The 17,712-nt window shown below is 35.0% G+C and overlaps 1 protein-coding gene across 8 annotated transcripts in view; it reads right to left on the reverse strand.

Moving 5' to 3' along the window:
- Positions 1-17,712, reverse strand: part of LOC106110345 (phosphatidylinositol-binding clathrin assembly protein LAP) — a 28,392-nt gene that overhangs the window by 4,584 nt on the left and 6,096 nt on the right. For 2 of the 8 annotated variants that reach the window (XM_013292143.1, XM_013292139.1), the window contains exons 2-12: positions 15,984-16,126; positions 10,610-10,685; positions 6,408-6,476; positions 4,936-5,038; positions 4,175-4,342; positions 3,953-4,091; positions 3,462-3,607; positions 2,771-2,939; positions 2,357-2,413; positions 1,585-1,783; positions 367-570 (exon numbers count right to left, since the gene is read on the reverse strand). In XM_013292143.1, coding sequence (XP_013147597.1) covers positions 367-570; positions 1,585-1,783; positions 2,357-2,413; positions 2,771-2,939; positions 3,462-3,607; positions 3,953-4,091; positions 4,175-4,342; positions 4,936-5,038; positions 6,408-6,476; positions 10,610-10,685; positions 15,984-16,126 — 1,473 coding nt within the window. Of the gene's footprint in view, positions 1-366; positions 571-1,584; positions 1,784-2,356; positions 2,414-2,770; positions 2,940-3,461; positions 3,608-3,952; positions 4,092-4,174; positions 4,343-4,935; positions 5,039-6,407; positions 6,477-7,251; positions 7,273-10,609; positions 10,686-15,983; positions 16,127-17,712 lie in introns of all 8 variants that reach the window. The other 6 variants (XM_013292140.1, XM_013292142.1, XM_013292141.1 and 3 more) reach the window with 6 other exon arrangements.

Genomic DNA, 17,712 nt, shown 5'->3' on the forward strand with positions numbered 1-17,712 from the left:
AAATTTAGAGGCATTTAAGAAATAAAACCATAAAAACGCTGTTGTTTAGCAATTTTTTCTCTCTAAATTTTAAACAAATTCACATTTTAAGCAAAAGTAAGGTGTAAAGTCGATAAACATTTAATACTGGCTTTCGCCCGCGATTCCGTCCACTTGAAATTGAAAAAAAAAAAACAATTTAGAAGCCTTTATGTCATTCCAGACTATCCGCTACATCTATGCCAAATTTCATCGAGATTCGGTCACTAGGCTACAGACTGTAACAAACATCCATCCATCTAAATTTTCACATTTATAATATTAGTAAGATAGGTTTTTTGTGATTTAGTGAGCGTTTGCGGCAACCCTGTCGTGTGCATTCCTTACCTGCAGAGTCGGTGGTGTTATTGAATACGTTAGAGAAGTTAGCTTCGGACACAAATGTGTTGTTCTGCGGCTGGGAGGTGGGGGGCCCCGGCGGGAACGAGGCGAACCCGTTGGAGCCCCACATGGGGGCGGGGCCCTGCGCGGCGGGGGCGGAGCCCTGCGCGCCGGGGGCGGGGCCCTGCGGGGGCGCGGGCGCGGCCGGCGCTACAAGCGACCCAAATGCACTCTCTTAGTGACGTCACCGTTATTTGTGAATAGCGTTCGATTGTACCAATGTTGTTTTTTAATATGAATGTAGAATTTCAATGAAAATAAATTAATTTTCCTAATATATGTAGTAAGCGAATTTTAGCCGAATTCCAAAAGGCAATTATACGTGGGAAATTAAGAGCCATTTTATTAAGCAGACTTTTGTCAATGATATATATTGAAGAAGGGTCTTTTGTGTATTGTGATCGTTAACCGTGAACTTACATTGTCAAAAACATGTACAAAAACATTGATTTCAGTTTTAATTAAAAGTTGCCTATACATATAAAAACATGGAAAGTGTTTTAAAAAATATTTCAAACCCTTTTATACCTCGAATAGCGCCCGACGCCTATTGAAAAATTATTAAAAGATTCTTAGGCTTACTAAAAGCGATATTAACCAACAAATAATACAAGTACAAAAGACACATAACATTGAGAGTTAAAAAGTGTAAAAATAACTTGAGGTAAATTACGTGTTTTGTACGTGTTTAGTCAATGTAAACCCACGGTAAGTGCGTACCATCCCAGAAGCGTGGGATTTGTGTCTGTACAGTGCGTCTAAGCTAGTATAATTAGATACTCCTGTTAAACTACAATCCCTTCGTTATATTTACTATTTTACATTTAAACATTAATTAATCTAAATATCTATACTAGTTATGTTACAAGATATCTGCGGTTTGTTTCTCCTGTAACTTCAATAATGTGTATAAAAGTAAACTACTAATAAATAATTTTATCATAAAGTTTCGTCAATTATGTACAGAAATATTCAAGGAACACATCAATTAAACTTATTTACAAACAAATAGACGCTTTGGTAAATTTTCTTAATAGTTACTGATCATGATTTATCAGTACTGATCATGATTTTTCAGTACTGATCATGATTTAGTAGTACTGATCATGATTTGGTAGTACTGATCATGACTTAGTAATCACGAAATTGAAATGAAATACTCACCACCAAACATATCAGCGAATGGATTTCCGAGAGACAAGAGATCATCGGACGCCTTACTGTTAGTGCTAACAGTATCCGCCGGAGTCGGTCCAAATAGATCCACAATGGATTGATTTTGATTCTGGTTCTGGTTCTGAGGTGTCGATGTTGACAGGAATGGATTGTTAGCCGCAGAGTTGGTCGGCGATTGAACCTTATTCTGAAAGAATTAAGGTCGGTTTTAGATTGTGTTCTGCTAAGACAACCCCCGACACCTTGAGAAAACAACCCAAGTTATAGTAATATATTTTTTTTCATGGAAATGATATCCCAAATTAGAAATTTTTTTTATGTAATTACATACTTTTACCACGAATTATGTAATAAATATGATTTTGCAAATTTTTTTACGAATTCCCAGATTTAACGTTCACAAAATGGACTGAAATGAAAGACGTACATTTCAAAAATATATCACAAAATCCCAATATATTATTAAATGAACGTGATAACCCGAAATTTCAAACAACATGAAAAGCGTATAAACATAACAATGACCAAATTATTTTCGTAAATGAAGTCGGTCCCATGTCAAGCGTTTCCGCGGCACCAATTATCACTGCACACACTTGTAACAAAACATATACTATGGGGGGGGGGAGCTCCTCCCTTAGATACAATATATCGATAATGTTACATTGTTTACTATAAGAATATGTTTTAATACAAGTGTCCAGACAGTGTAAACCCACAGGTACAGTACAAACAAACAGACGTCAATTGTATATCTTACTATGATAACTGACAGGTCTTCGTCACCTGTCAACTCATCGCCTTGCAATAAATGCATCTGTAAAATTATTACAAACTGAAGAATGGTAGGGGTTTGCTTGTCAAAAACAATACATCCATTTTATTAAATTTAAATTAAAGTATGTCTGTAATTATAGCTCACAAGATTAATCCACAATCTGAATTCGTCAGAACCGGTGTCGATGTTGGTATTGGTGTTGAAGACTGTTTGAGGTTAATGTTAATGTTGGTGTTGATGTTGATGTTAATGTTAATGTTGATGTTGATGTTGAAGCTGGTGCTAATGTTGATTTAGATATTGGTGTAAGTGTTTATGTTGATATTGATGTTGATGTCGGTGTTGATGTTAATGTTGGTATTGGTGTTGATATCAACGTTGGTGTTGGTGTTATACCTTGTACTGTGTCATAGCTGCCTCCTCCTCAGCGAGTGCTTGCTGCCGCAGCGAGTCGTCTATAAGCAGCGAGGCGTTGGTGTCGAGGCGCGAGGAAGCCGCCGCGTGCCCGAACGACGACGACGTAGAGGACAGCGCGCCCATCACGCTGGCCACGTTCTTTTGAGCACTACAGTAAGCCAGTACATCATCAACCTATACTGGATCATCATTGGAGCTCGTAGATTACCCTAATTTGGTGATTAGGCCATTGTAAACGCTGGCCTAGTGCAGGACTCAGTATGATCCAAACAGTAAGAATGTCTAGTACTTTTTACATAAAGCTTACTTTACCTAGGTTTTCACCTGAATTTGCCGAAATAGCGAAATAATCGATGCCTATAAACATCCGCAATTGCACTTGCGTAAATGATGTACAGTAGAGGAATTATGCGGTGTTGCACTTACACAAAAACTGTCTTATTTCTTGTAAGGAGACAAACTCCGCCCATTCTTTAATAACCAAGTAGGTAGTAATGAATGAATAGATATTTAAGAACTATCATTCATATGAAATTTGATACGGATTTAGAACATAGGCTACTTAACATTTTTTTTTAATTTCCCACAGGTGACGTCTCTAGCAAAACTTAGCAATACTATACAATTTTGTACACTTAACCTGTAAGTAAAGTAATACAAATGTTATTACCTAGCGGTTTGCGTGGGCGTGTTGGCGGCGGAGCCCTTCTTGCCCTCGAGCGAGGCGAGGTGTCCCTCCAGCGCGTCCAGCAGGCTGCTGGGAGCCTTCGTCAGGTCGGGGATGTCGCCCTTGTCTATGCCCACGTTCTCTGCCACCTATACAATAAGCATTGTAAACTGTTAACTGGCGCCAGTGGGCCAACGGTCTATATCTGGCATAATCCAGTAAATCCTATTATACTGTAAATATAAACCAGATATCACTTGCGCGTGCTCAAAAAATAATAGCAAAGTAACATATGCGGAAAGTATTAAACTGACAATTTTTGACTATAGATTTTGAAACATTTTAACGACTTTCTCAACGACATCACTAAAGTAACGTAACTTTGGACCTAGTAAATACCTTTACGAAAACATTTCTGAAGTCGTTGAAAAGATGTCGATTTCATATTATCCAGTGTTAGTCTATATCTTTCTATCTACTTCTTTTTTTCTCACCTTTAAGAATTCACCGACTCTATCCATCCTGATAAGGAACTTCTTGTACAAATCGAGAGCGTCGCGGCAATTCTTCTTATTCATATCGAAGTATTTCTCCAGAAGATTGATGATGCCATCATTATAACACGCAAATAATCTGAAAATAAACACGCTTTATTAATTCCCTACTATCTTCTACAAAAAGAAATTCCTTTTAACCACTGCTTGAGGCGAAGTTACCTGATGAGGTCCCTAAAGAGTAGCATGAAGCACATATTGATGACGCCGTTGGTGAGGTCGTTGGCGGTGCAGTCGAACTCCAGCAGCGCGTCCAGCTGCGCCTGCAGCACCGGCAGCGTCTTCAACAGCTTCTCCGCATTCATCATACGCAGAGAGCCTTCCTCCTTGCTGAAGATACCATACACAACGTTCAAACACATCAACGTTCAAAACAAAATTAATATAAGTTATTGGAAAAAAGAATTATTTCAATTACTTTCTATGACATTTTTTGATTGCAACGATCACTAATGTGGTAAAATTTAAGCCACTTACATTAATACTATTAGTGAGACCGCTGATAAGCAAAAATAGTTTGAGATCGTATATTAAATTTAATATACAATCTGAAGCTACATTTTGACAACATACATCAACATCGTCTTCAAGTCCTAATCCTATTCTAGTAGAGTTTCCTTTGCCAGGTTAATCTATCTTCCGTCATCTTGGTCTTCACTCCTTTCTCGATTATGTCACCTTTCACGAAATATTTCCATCTCTTTCTAGGCCTACTTCTTCTAATTTTCACGTGCAATTTTTTCTATACATCTTACTAGTATTACATGCGATAGGTGGATGGATGTTTATTAGAGTTTGTCGCTAACGGCTAAACGAATCTCGATGAAATTTGGCATAGATATAGAGCATAGTCTGGAAGAGCGCGAAGACTGCTTGCTTTTGTTTTTAATCGGGGACGAAAGCTAGTATAAACTACAACTTACCCCCTCTTAACTTTGCAGAAGTCAAAGGCAACAGTCCTGTACGACAACGCCTTCTCATTCAGGTACTTGGCGTAGCGCCGGATGAACGGAGACATGTCATAGCCTGTCACATACAACATAAAATTCAACCTAATTACCTAGAAAATAAAACTCAAAATACAATACTGGTTAATTGAAATCGTGCTCCATGAAGAATGAAGTGACTACCACAAAGCCGTATAATGATAACTTAAGTCCCTTAGTTGATCTCACAACGGACTTAGTAACCATTAAAGGACCCTGAGTGCAATTAGAACAGAAAATATGGCGCATTGTGCATGTTAAATAAACAAGCAAATACCTGCTTTTGTATTTAACAAACCTGTTGATGACCTTTTGTTTTTCGTAGATAACATACAAAGCGTTGGACAAAATAACAAACAATGCAAAAGGCATTATCAAGGTGAATTCAATTTAAATAAAGCTGGAAGCAACGATTTCAAACGATTTTCAAAATTTCGACACTTAATTTTTTTGAACTTAATATGAACATTTTCATTTTTATGAAAAGAGAACACGAGAGATTAAACATAACTAGGTTTTAAGTAATTAACTTAAGCTGATAAACGTGCAATGTTTATAACTATGAAATGATTAAACTAACTTTAAAGATTAAACCTACATCTACGGGATGCAGTGCAGGGTTGCCATCATTGCAAAAAAAAAGTATTTGATTACATGACAAAAAAACAATAAACTACAACGTAGCTAATAAAAACTAAGCCAACGATACTTTTAAATAGTGCAATATGTAAAAATAAATTAAACGATAAAAATTGAAAACCACTTACCGCCTTATCGGACGGAATTAAGGTGAAGCATTAGAACGAGAAAAAAATAATATCAGTAAATATACAATAAACATAGGGTTTTGTATTCCCTTGCCTCACATATTATGAGCACCAGTAATAAAAAATACCTTAATTTTTTTTAATGACGAATTTTCAAAATTATCAAAAAGAGATAATCGAAACTCAATAGGAATTCATTTTTATAATTTTAGAAAAACACAGATTGTTATTAACAATGTTGAGATGGCAACCCTATATAGATTTTTTAATCTACATTTACAGAGCACATGATTCAAATGTCAAGGAAATTAAGATAAGAATATTCGGGCATCTGTATCAGGTTACATTAATGAAAAAAAAAAAGAAATGAACTAAAAACGAACTGAACGAAAACTAATTGTGTACTCGGTTTGAGATTTCGCGACAAAACTTCATTATAGCAAAAAAAAAATCATTTTTAGGCAATGTCAAAGAATTTAATTCGCTACCCACTTAGGATGGAATATTGTAGTTATATTTATATTTTTCTTTTGACTTTTCAAAAATCTATACAAACGTACGAAGTTTTTCGAAATCCCAAATTCCTAGTGCACTCAACTAAAATGGTAAATAACATAACAAAAAAACCTCTATAAATCTAACCAGTTTCATCCGTTTCGGATTTTCTGTTCATACTGTATCCGAGAATTGAAACAGCTATGTCACATATGCCTAGAACGTTACGTTATCAAGAATATAAACTAAAAAAAACAAATGTATTGGGTAACGTTTAAAATAAAAGATTACGTGCCACAAACCTTACTACTTGATTATGGTACTTTTAGCCTATAGTTTTAACAATGAACACCTAAATTAGATTATTCTCAATGGTATTACTTAATGTCACATTTTTAAAACTAGACTTTGTAATAAAGAAATTTTAGCAATAGTAAAAGCACCAAGTTATTCACTGCTCAGATATATCGAAACTGTGTAATCGTGTTGATTGGCTTTTTTTAGATAACTACTAAAGCTAACATTTTATCTAGAAACATCTAGAAATGTAGACCTTATATAACACTACTACCCTCCCCGTCTTCACACGTGATATGAAAATGTTTTACATTAGAAACCTCTAAAATTCCTTTACTGAAACACTCTGTCTATTAAAATGCATCAAAATCTGTTACGTAGTTTTAAAGATTTAAGCATAAAAAGAGACAGACAGACATCGGGAAGCGACTTTGTTTTAAACTACGAAGTACCACGTTCATTGCCAATAAAATCAATAGGATGCGGGCTGTTAAATGGTCACTAAGGTGACCTCTCGCCCATAGCCGAATAAATGGACTACAAACAATACCTGTTATCTAAAAAAAACAAATTTTACGGACAGTATTCACACAAACAGATATGCAACCTTTTTCGAAGCTGTGTAAAACGTGAACAAAATTGCACCCACATCCAAGCGTGCTGAACACTGACAGACAAGCGTGGTTTAACTCACCGATCCTTGCACCGGCCGCGCCTTCCCGAAAGCGATAGAAATTAGAAAATAATTAGTTACAATTTTACAGATACATAATGATTTGCGAAATATCAGCACACGATTTAATCAAATAAATTAGATCATATTAACAATAATCGGAAATAACTAGCTTAAAAGATATTTTTTCAATTCTTTCTCTTGTTTCGCTTACAATACTACGATGTCAGTCGTAATTATCGAAGGCAGAGATATTTTTTGGAATACTGGAGGTTTAAGCACATTGTTAGCACCCTACAATATACCATTTATAGTTGACATAAGTTTAAATGACCTCGTCAAGGTCAAATATTTTAAGCGACTCTTCCAAGTCCTTTGCACGTTACATTGAGAAATGCGTTTATTGCCACACGATATCACGTATGTAAACCGAGCAATAAAATATTCAATAAATACATTCGTAATTGTTTGTTTTCTAGTTGCGTCAACGTTCATTGGACTTATTTTATCATGACAAAAACAATGTCACATTTTACATCAATTTGATTTGTCAAATGTCACTTTCGGCTGGTGTGTTGCTCCGCTATGACGTCACTACGCTATTTTTATCTTATGTGACGTGAATATTTGCTTGTTTGCACCTTTGTATGAGACTAATTGAAGTCGCTTAGATCGATCAAAATTTGTTAACAAAAAAAATGTGTAAGAATTGTTAAGAATATTGTCCTAATTCCTTACGAGATTTGACAAGAAAATCATATTTATTTTCCAAAATTGAAATTGTTACCACGTTTACATTCAATCGTATCATATAAAACAAATGCAGGAAGGGGACATTCTACTCCCGCGGTGCTAGGGGTCTATGCCCAGAGCTGACCCATAATAGGTCCCCTGACCTTATAGACTCGAGAGCTAATGTTATTGTTTGTTATAACGTTCATATGCACTAGAGGTAACCGATTACATTGTAAGGTGTTTATTACCACTTACGATAGCACAGTTCACTGACAGAAACCACGAGATTCTACCAGGAGTGCATACAAGTGCATGAAAACATATAAAATTATGTTAACTTTAAAAACATTTAAATGCTTCAAGATAATGGAACAGGTTGTGGTAAATAATTCAGATATGCTTCTAGAATCAATTTAAATTAAATAAATTGATTAAAAATAGCTTTGAAATTAAATCAAAGATATAAAAACTTGTGGATATCATATTTCAATTACGACATCAACCACATGTGGTTGTAGATAAATACAGGGTATGAACGTTATATTAAAAAAAATGCATATGTCTTTCGTCTCTTTCTTTCCGTCATACCATCGCAGTCAGCTGTTACTAAGGTCATCGTCCTCGGGTCATTAGGGTACGAGCTGACACGGTTCCATTGCGGAGCCAAATTTTGGCAGCCTCTCGCTTGTGACGCAATTGTATTCATTTTGTGTAATCTAACACGTAATCAGGACTTTTATATTGGAATGCTGTAATGAAGATAATGATTTATATTCGATAGAGTTTGGTTTTGGTCCTTTTGAGCCGGATATAAACATTTAAAGATAAATGTAACAATTTCGATTATTTAAAAAAGTCCGGGGAACAGACAAAATAGCGTATAGTGTGCAGCCAAATTTTAGCCACAACGACCCATGATTCCTTTGGATCATAGAGTTAATCGCTTGTGGTTACATCGCTGTTAAAATTTACTTAAAGCGTTATGTGAAATTCAATCAGTAAAAGCCTTGCTTAATCATGGCTGAAAGCCAAAAACTACTTAAAACAGATGCATTCCATACAAAAAGATAGAAGTTACGACTTTAGTGTCAAGGGTAGACACGAAGTTATTCTGTGAGTTGTACAAATAATTTTCCTTTACACATGGAGGCAGACGCCGCAAACAATACATTTATATAATATGTTGGCAATGACAAAACCAAGGACTGTATAATCTATGATGTAATCAGCTGTTTGTAGGCGAGATAGGTCGACGCACTCTGTTAACAGGATGTCCCCGGCAGTGCTTATATGTAAAATGATATAAAAACATCGCACTCTAATTGAAAGGACTAGGCAGTCATGTCGGATTCATATTTTTAGGTACTCGAAACACTCGTTTACTTTACACAATTTCATTTTTTTAAGGCTTGCTATACTTTTAACTTGCACATAAAGACCTCCCTTCGATTACCTCTACGAATTAGTTATTCCAACGAGAAAAAGTGTCTTCGTACGTTCGTAACTTGTTAGTCAGAAATATTTGCATTTCTATGTGGATTTTAAGAGTAGGGTTTATCCACCCCAGACTGAAGGCCGGATATGGGTAAATGCTAACATTAATCGTCTCGTGCGCCAAGCGACGCCGGGCTGACGCGTTTAGTTTATTACATTTTGCAGACAGAATGTCTATTGAACATAAATTATAGCCCCCTCCTACAACTACATGCCAAGAAACCTTCCGTTATATCGATTAAGAATAATAAATAAGTTTTGATTCTTTCCTTAAAGGTGTTATAACTTAAAGATATGTTTTTAACTAGATTTACGCAAATTAAATTTCACATAAAATGGTATACGACAACCCTTATTGCCCCTTTCCCTTTCCATCCTTTTATTAAGAGGGAAGGATGGGAAGGAAAAGTGGATTTGACGGTGGAGGAGACGCATTGGAAGGGAAAATGTCCTGTTTATGTGCCTCTCCTCCTCCGTCAACTAAAGGTAGGCAACTCATCTGCTATTGCTGTAGTTTATGGGCGTCGCTTTTACATTTCGGTGGATTCAGGTGGCCGCTTGCTCGTTTGCCATCTTATATTCCCTACCATCGATTCTCACAGCCTTGTCTCATGACGAGGAAATTACATTATTACTTCATTCATTGTAGTGTTTAAGCGTGGGTATTTTGTTATTATTTTCTATAGAAAACGTTGACAGATAAACGCTTGCTTTAATCACTGTTTATATACGGAATTTAATACGAGATATTTTTACATCAAAACTTACAGTACTATTATGTATTTTGACCTATTTGAACTACCAAACAAATATTAAAGTATTTATAACGGCAACTTAATTGGTCATATGAACATTTACAGCACTCGAACGAAACCCTAATTGGTGTTGTTTTAAAACCAATGGTAAGTGCTAACATGTCATTTCAGATCTATATCCTGAGCATATCCTACGAAAGGAAGTTTCTGTCGGCAATTCGTTTACAAATATATCTCATACATATATAAATGATACTACTACGATATTTCAAAGCTAACAAACTGATCACTTTCACATAGCTTAATTAAACAATGGGTAAAACCGAAAATAAGACTTAATTATTACGTCCTTAAGAATTAATTTTGCTATGTAAAAAAGTGACTTCAGTACATACCTTGGACCCCGCTTTTATCTAAGAAATTACTTAGTTGAAACGTTGAATTACTCGACGCCAGATATTGTGTGAATCTCTGAAATAGAAATAAAATGTCATTTATTATATTAATAAAACAACTTGAGCAGCAATCGAGAGCTAAAAATAGATCTTCAATATTTGGTTGTGACATTTAAACAAGTATAAAAAAGCAATTCAAGGACTATGCAGTAATATACCGATTTTTATAGGAGGCAAACGGGTGGAGGATTCTTCTATGTTAATTGACCCGATACCAATGGACATCCACAAAACCAGAGGGACTACAAATGCGTTGCTGGTTAAGGAAAAAGTACGCTCTTATTGATTTACTTGACCCTAAGTCGCAAACTTATATAGTTTACTAGCTTTCACCCGCGACTCCGTCCGCGTAGAATGAAAAAATAACAAAGGTAAGTAGCCTATGTGTTCTTCCAGACTATGCTCTACATCTATGTCAAATTTCATCGAGATCCGTTCAGCCGTTTAGCCTACAAAGTGTAACAAACAACGACGACAAAGCCAGTATTTTTTTTTCGGAAGTAAATAAACAATATTAATAGCTTAACCTCTAAATTATATAACAAGCTTGCGATACTCTTATCGTAAAGCGGAAATAACTTGTTTCAAGTAAACGTAATTACCATTGCAAATTTCATTTCATACTTATAATAAAAAAAATATCAAGGCTAGATGTAATACAGGTGCAAAATATTGAAATGAGCAATATATTAACTTAACTCTAAAACTTTACTACCGAAATTCTTTGTACAAATACATGATTCGAGTTCCGTATCTTTAATTCTTATTAATTGTTTGTTCGAGTTTGAACACAATAGTAAGGGACCCGAAGTTACAATGTCGAAATAATAGTCCCTCCATTACAGCTAATATTGAGTACTTATTTTTGTCTTTCTCGTGTCTATTTGATTATGGAATAATTTGATAAAGACAAAAAATAACCCACATTTGACCTTTGTGTCTCTCGCTCTGTCTAATAAAGTGTATTTGACCTTTTCTACAAATCGTTTTAACTATGTAATTATTGTAAAGAAAAAAATCGAACCTGTGTTTTTATTCTCGTTATTGAAATAGTATTTTTAAAAAATCTCCAAAAGATTATTGGTATTTACGATTTTAACCATATAAGAGTAACCAAATTCGTTATGACGAGTAATCCCGAGGGTCGTCAAAGTCGAGTCGAGGATAAGGCTCCGATGGATAGATGGCATAAATCGAGATGCGAAAGGCGTTAACATAGCAAATTGAAGGATTCTTGCCAGCGATAGGCCGAAATGAAAAGAGTTGCTGGACCAAGAAGACGCCCACAAAAGGCTGTAGAGCTAAAAAAGAAGCAGCCTATTGGATGACTATTTAGTCATGTCTATTTTAAAAATAAACATGTAGTCTAACATATCATCTTGGTAATATTATAAATGCGTAAGTTACGATGGATGTGTATGTTGCGACGCATTTCCAAAAAGGCTAAACAAATCGCGCTAAAATTTGACATAGATGTAGAACACTGGAAGAACTCATAGAGTAGACTACTAATTGTTTTAATGCCGCGCAGACAGAGTCGCAGGCAACAATTAGGACATTAATAAATTTAGAAAACGTTAGTTAAATTAACGTATGTAAATATTAGAAAAAAGGGGGAATTGCTAATTACGAATATTAATTTCGTTATTCCTATACTGTAAAGAGAAATTAGGTCACTTCCAGTCAGGTCAATGTAATGGTCGACAGTAGATGCCTGTATATTTAGGTTGTGAAGCGCCCGCGGTACTTACGCGTCGTAATTAAGTTACTAACTTGGTCAAGTTAGAATTTTCAATTTGCTACAAATATCTCTTTAAATAATTTTCTTTATAATCGTTCACGTGATAGTCTTGGTAGATTATTTAGATCTCTCATCTTATATTGATTTCTCAATATTAATGTTACCTATCTCTTGAATTTCTTTGCTTGTAAATATTCATCTGATTAGAAAAAAACATAATTGTCACGCAACAAAACATGATTTGTTTTTTTTGTCTAAAGATATATTTTTAATCTACGTAACATAAAAAATTAAGTGCTGGCAGCTTAGAGACTGCAGTTTAGTAAAAATATAGTTCAATTAAAATTCATGGAAGTCTGATGTACAAACTCGATAAGGGAGGTTAACTCAAAGGTGCATCAATTCATCTCGTGCAATAATTGTTGCTAAAAACACCTTAATTCAAGGCCATAAAACACATTTTACGTTAGTTGGGCTTGTCATCTTGGATAGTGTCAGTCATTATTTTATTAATTTCTACCTTCCAATCATCAAATCTAATCTAGTCGTTTTAGATATTTTCAAGATACGGTCAGACACACAAAAATTAAAATGGTTTTTCATTATAAGCAACAAAAATAGATCACGAAATATTTTATTTTACAAACAATACAATATTTTAATTTCATAATAATATACTAATATTATAAATGCGAAAGTTTAGATGGATGGATGTTAGAGTATGTAACCTAAACGCCTGAAAGGATTTTGATGAAATTTGGCATAGATGTAGAACATATAGGCTACTTTCTTTTGTTTCTTTCTTAATTCCACGAGAACAGAATTGCGAGCGAAAACTAGTATGTTAATAAAAGACCTACATTTTGTAATAATTTGAGTAAGTTATTAGATGTATATTTTTTTAACAGGACAGAGTTGTTTCTTTATATTTTTGTAATATTCACGCAGGATTGCGTGCTAACATGAAGTATAAATGGTTAAAATCCAAGTTTTAATCAACGATACGAACAAAGAACGCTGTAACAAATAGTGGATTAATAAAATTCATAGCCCGAAGTGTTTATCGTAAACTGTACTAGCTATACGGTAAATTACCGTGACTATAGTGTACTATCGACATTTGTTTTTGAAAAACAAAAGTAGCCTATGTGTTCTTTCAAACTACCCTCTACATCTATGCTAGATTTTATTGAAATCCGTTCAGCAGTTTAGCCTACAAGCTCTAACCAACATCAATCCATCTAAACTTTTGTATCATACTTACTAATACTATAAATGCGAAAATGTAGATGGATGGATGTTTGTTAGAGTGTGTAATCTAAATGGTTGAGAGGATTTCAATGCAATATAGCATAGATGTACAGGATAATCTGGAAGAACACAGAGTACTGACTTGTTTTTTAATTCCACGCGGACGGAGTCGCAGGCAAAAGCTAGTTTATAGTATGAAGTAAGATTTATACTGTGGAAACGTACAGTATCATACTGTATTCGTTATCGAACATTAATTGAATAGGGTCCGAAGGTACGACACGCGACGTCGGCTGGCGCCCGACGTCTGCGTCATAACACTTGTGTCAATATAAAATGAGTAACATTCTAGAATTTAAATAAAAATAATGAGTGTTTTTATTAGAGTTTGAGCAGTGGAGTCATATAATTATTTGTTAAAATATTTTGGAGTAGGATAAGACCCTAAATTACTAAGCCCAAACATGCTTGCCCATTGGGGTTGGCACATATCTTTGAATTTCTTCTCCAATATGTGCAGATATGTATCACGATGTTATTTCACTGTAAGGTCGGATAAATGTACATATGATATTCTAAAATCCATACACTTTAGTATGGCAGGAATTCGAATTCAGGACTTGCAAATTACAAGTCAAATGTACCTCTGAGCTAACAACACTTTAAAAAAATGACAAACAAATGCAATAGAATCAGATAATGTAATAGGTCATTGATGTGCAAATTTATAACTTATGCTGCAGTATTAAAGTTCTAAATATAGTACAACTTTAAGATCAGTCGACATTTAAAGTCGACCGCGACCTACATCAACTTTGCCCGTTGTATGGAAAACTTGTATACAAGAATTGCATTTCTTTTTTTAATAGAAAACGCCTACATAATGTGCTATGCGGAGATTCTTCACGCGGCACATTTAAAAAGATATTTGAGAAGAGGTTTTCAAGGTTTCTTAAAAATTACTGTGCAACTTAAATATTGGGGTATCGCCTGGAAAATTTCATAGCGATTAAAACTGAAGTAAAAAATTTGAAAAGTTTGGATCAAAAATTAATATCAAATTGAGAAACATCGGGAGGGGAAACAGGGAGACGCTTGGGAATAATCTGGATTATTCCCAAGCGTCTCCCTGCTGTCACCACGTGGAGACAGATGAGAATAAAATGTTTCCTCCGTCCCACCTTTTGCGACGAGGGGACGGTTGGAACTTATTTTATTTCATAACGGTTACCCCCGTCCCACTAATCACCAAAAAAGCTTAATGGGGGACAACTTTTAATTCTGGCGTGGGGACAGAGCGGGGTGACGGTTGGGAACTATCAGATAATCTGACTAAATACAAGTAATGCAAGTGCAATTAAGTACGATTTAAAAAACTTAAAAGTTTCAAAGATTAGCAACAGTTATGTCAGTTAACATTTAAATAGATAGGAACAGATGTAAAAAAAAATCCTTGACCAATACGTCAGAGAAACTTAACACTGCGGATGTGTTAATTCGTGAATTACGAATAACATGATTTATTACCAAATTGTTATGATATTTTGCAAATAGTATAGCTATAAGTAAACTAGATGGTTCATCGTAGATGTCAATCTCATACAATTTTATGTTTACTAACAATGCAAGTAAATTAGAAGAATATTTCAAACTACTTTATTACTTCCTTCAGGTGGGATCGTGGTCAAGTGCTACCTAAACATGATTAAAAAAATGCCATGTTATCGCTAATTAACAGTATTTTATTGTCATATGCAATTAATCTAACTCGAATTACCTATAGACTATGAAATTTGATAGATTGTCCAAATAACAGACGCTTAAAAATAATCGAATCATAAACAAATTTTTGATATCAGTCAACAAGGTAGCAGATTGGATTATGTTTGTGAATTTCATTACTTTGGAGACCTCAGGACTCTAGTCTTGTACGTCTCCAGAGTATACGCTTCCCCTACCCTTCCTACCCTACATGCCCGGAGAGTCAACAAATTTGAAATAGATAAAGATACTACTGTGATATTGTGAACACGTTGTAATATTGCGAGTACATTGTGGACGCCCTCTGCCCCACATGGGGACATAGGTTATTAAGACTAAGGGCCTGTCTCACCACTGGCTGATAGAGACTCAGATAGCTTAGAAGGACGTCACTGTCAGATAAGGGAAAAAATCCGATATTGCCATCACATATTTTACACGTTCGATTTTTATCAGACAATTCACAATTTGGTAAAAGGCTCTAAGTCTTGTAACTCTTAGGAGTCTTATTCCTAGAAGACTGGGTCTTTGGACTTGTCTATTCAATACGTGAGTTCTTACCTCATTGCCATACGCTAGTAGATGATGCACCGTAAGTAATGCTTTGTACACCACCACCCAGTTGGTGTTTTGAGTACGCTCCACGAGTAGATTGGCCAGCTGCGGTATCGATACGTTGGGCTCGTTTGTGCAGTGGACGAGATCTGAAAGAAATAAAACATGACGTAAAACATCGCTTTGAGTGACCCAGTATTAGTAACCTATCTCAAAGTGCTCATGAATTCAATACTTTTGCACATTCAATTAGGAAAAAGGTATTCCCTCTAAATTATCAATAATATTAAATTATAGTTATAAAATATGGAATACAAAAAACACGGATGCGCGTAACTTTAACATTTAAAATGTTTCACACTAATAACTCGTTTTTCAAACGTCCTTGTTCATTTTATTTCTTGGATGCAAGATGAAATATAGTGTTTAAGATACGTTCATATATTACTAATGTCACAAATGAGAATATTTATATGGATGGATGGACGGACATTTGTCACTAGTGTCAAGAAAATCGGAGCAACACTAGGTCATCAGGGCCTATGACAGCTGTCAGTGTCAGAAGTATTAGGAATATGGCGGCCTATTCTGGCGGGATTATGTGTTCTAAAATGAATGCAAATGCCTAAAACTAGGTATCTCAAAAACGAATCAATAGATCTCGATGTAGTCTGGAACACGTTACTTGCAAATGTTTGTTAATACTGCGCGAAGAAAATAATAGTTTGCAAATGACAGAGTTTAGAAAGATACGTATCACTTTCTCGTAGTAACAGAATCGGAATTCGAGCATCACACTAATCAAATGAAACGCTACTAGTATCGAAATCAGAGATCTATATCTGATACTACTAGATACGTCTGTAATAAGTCAATTATCGTGTGTTAAACATCAAATGCATCAGGTCAAGACCGTACGTAATGGCACCGACCTCACTGGAAGCGGCCTTGGCGGGAGAGAGCCAAATTAACACCGACCTATTGAAATATCTTACGTAGTTCTAATGGTGTGGTTGCAAATGACATGTAAATTCACAATTTTAAAAAAAATCACATAAACATTCCTATATAAATATACCACAAAATAGTGCTTGGAAAAATAATGTATTCGATCCTACATTTATGCTAGATTTACAATATCTAGATAGAATTTTTGTAAACCAAAATAAAGAATCACCTTATGACAATTTATGCAAACTATTTCTGGGAATTAAAAGTGATTCACATAACACAATGGGTATGCGGAACTACATTACATCCGAGTTATATTAAATTGGGGTAGACAGATACCCCATTAGATTTTACCATGTTATTAGCAAAGTATTGCTGTCTAGGTAATGAAGGGTAGTCGCTCCCCCGGCTTGGGGTTTTACATGCAGCATGGAAAACCCTATTTTAAGTTTTTTTCCTTACGTAAATCCTATGACGTCATAGTTCGTAGTGCAGTACAGTCTATTTGCCAACATAAGGTGCGTGAATACTTTATTCTTACAGAAAGACTGACAATAAAATAAAACAAATTGTCCATCATCAATAATTTATAAAATCCCACTGTTTTCTCTCTTAACAGGCATTGATCAAATTACGTGCTTGTCCTGGAGTTGCGGAAATTATAGTCCCATTACTAAAGCATTGGTCTTTAAATTAAAACACATTCCATGACCTCTATCAACGCCAGGTCAATATCAATTACTAATTGAATATTGAATTGATAATTATACAGGCGTACAATTTA

The sequence above is a fragment of the Papilio polytes genome, unplaced genomic scaffold, assembly GCF_000836215.1.
Source record: "Papilio polytes unplaced genomic scaffold, Ppol_1.0 DF820678.1, whole genome shotgun sequence".
Lineage (NCBI taxonomy): Eukaryota > Metazoa > Arthropoda > Insecta > Lepidoptera > Papilionidae > Papilio > Papilio polytes.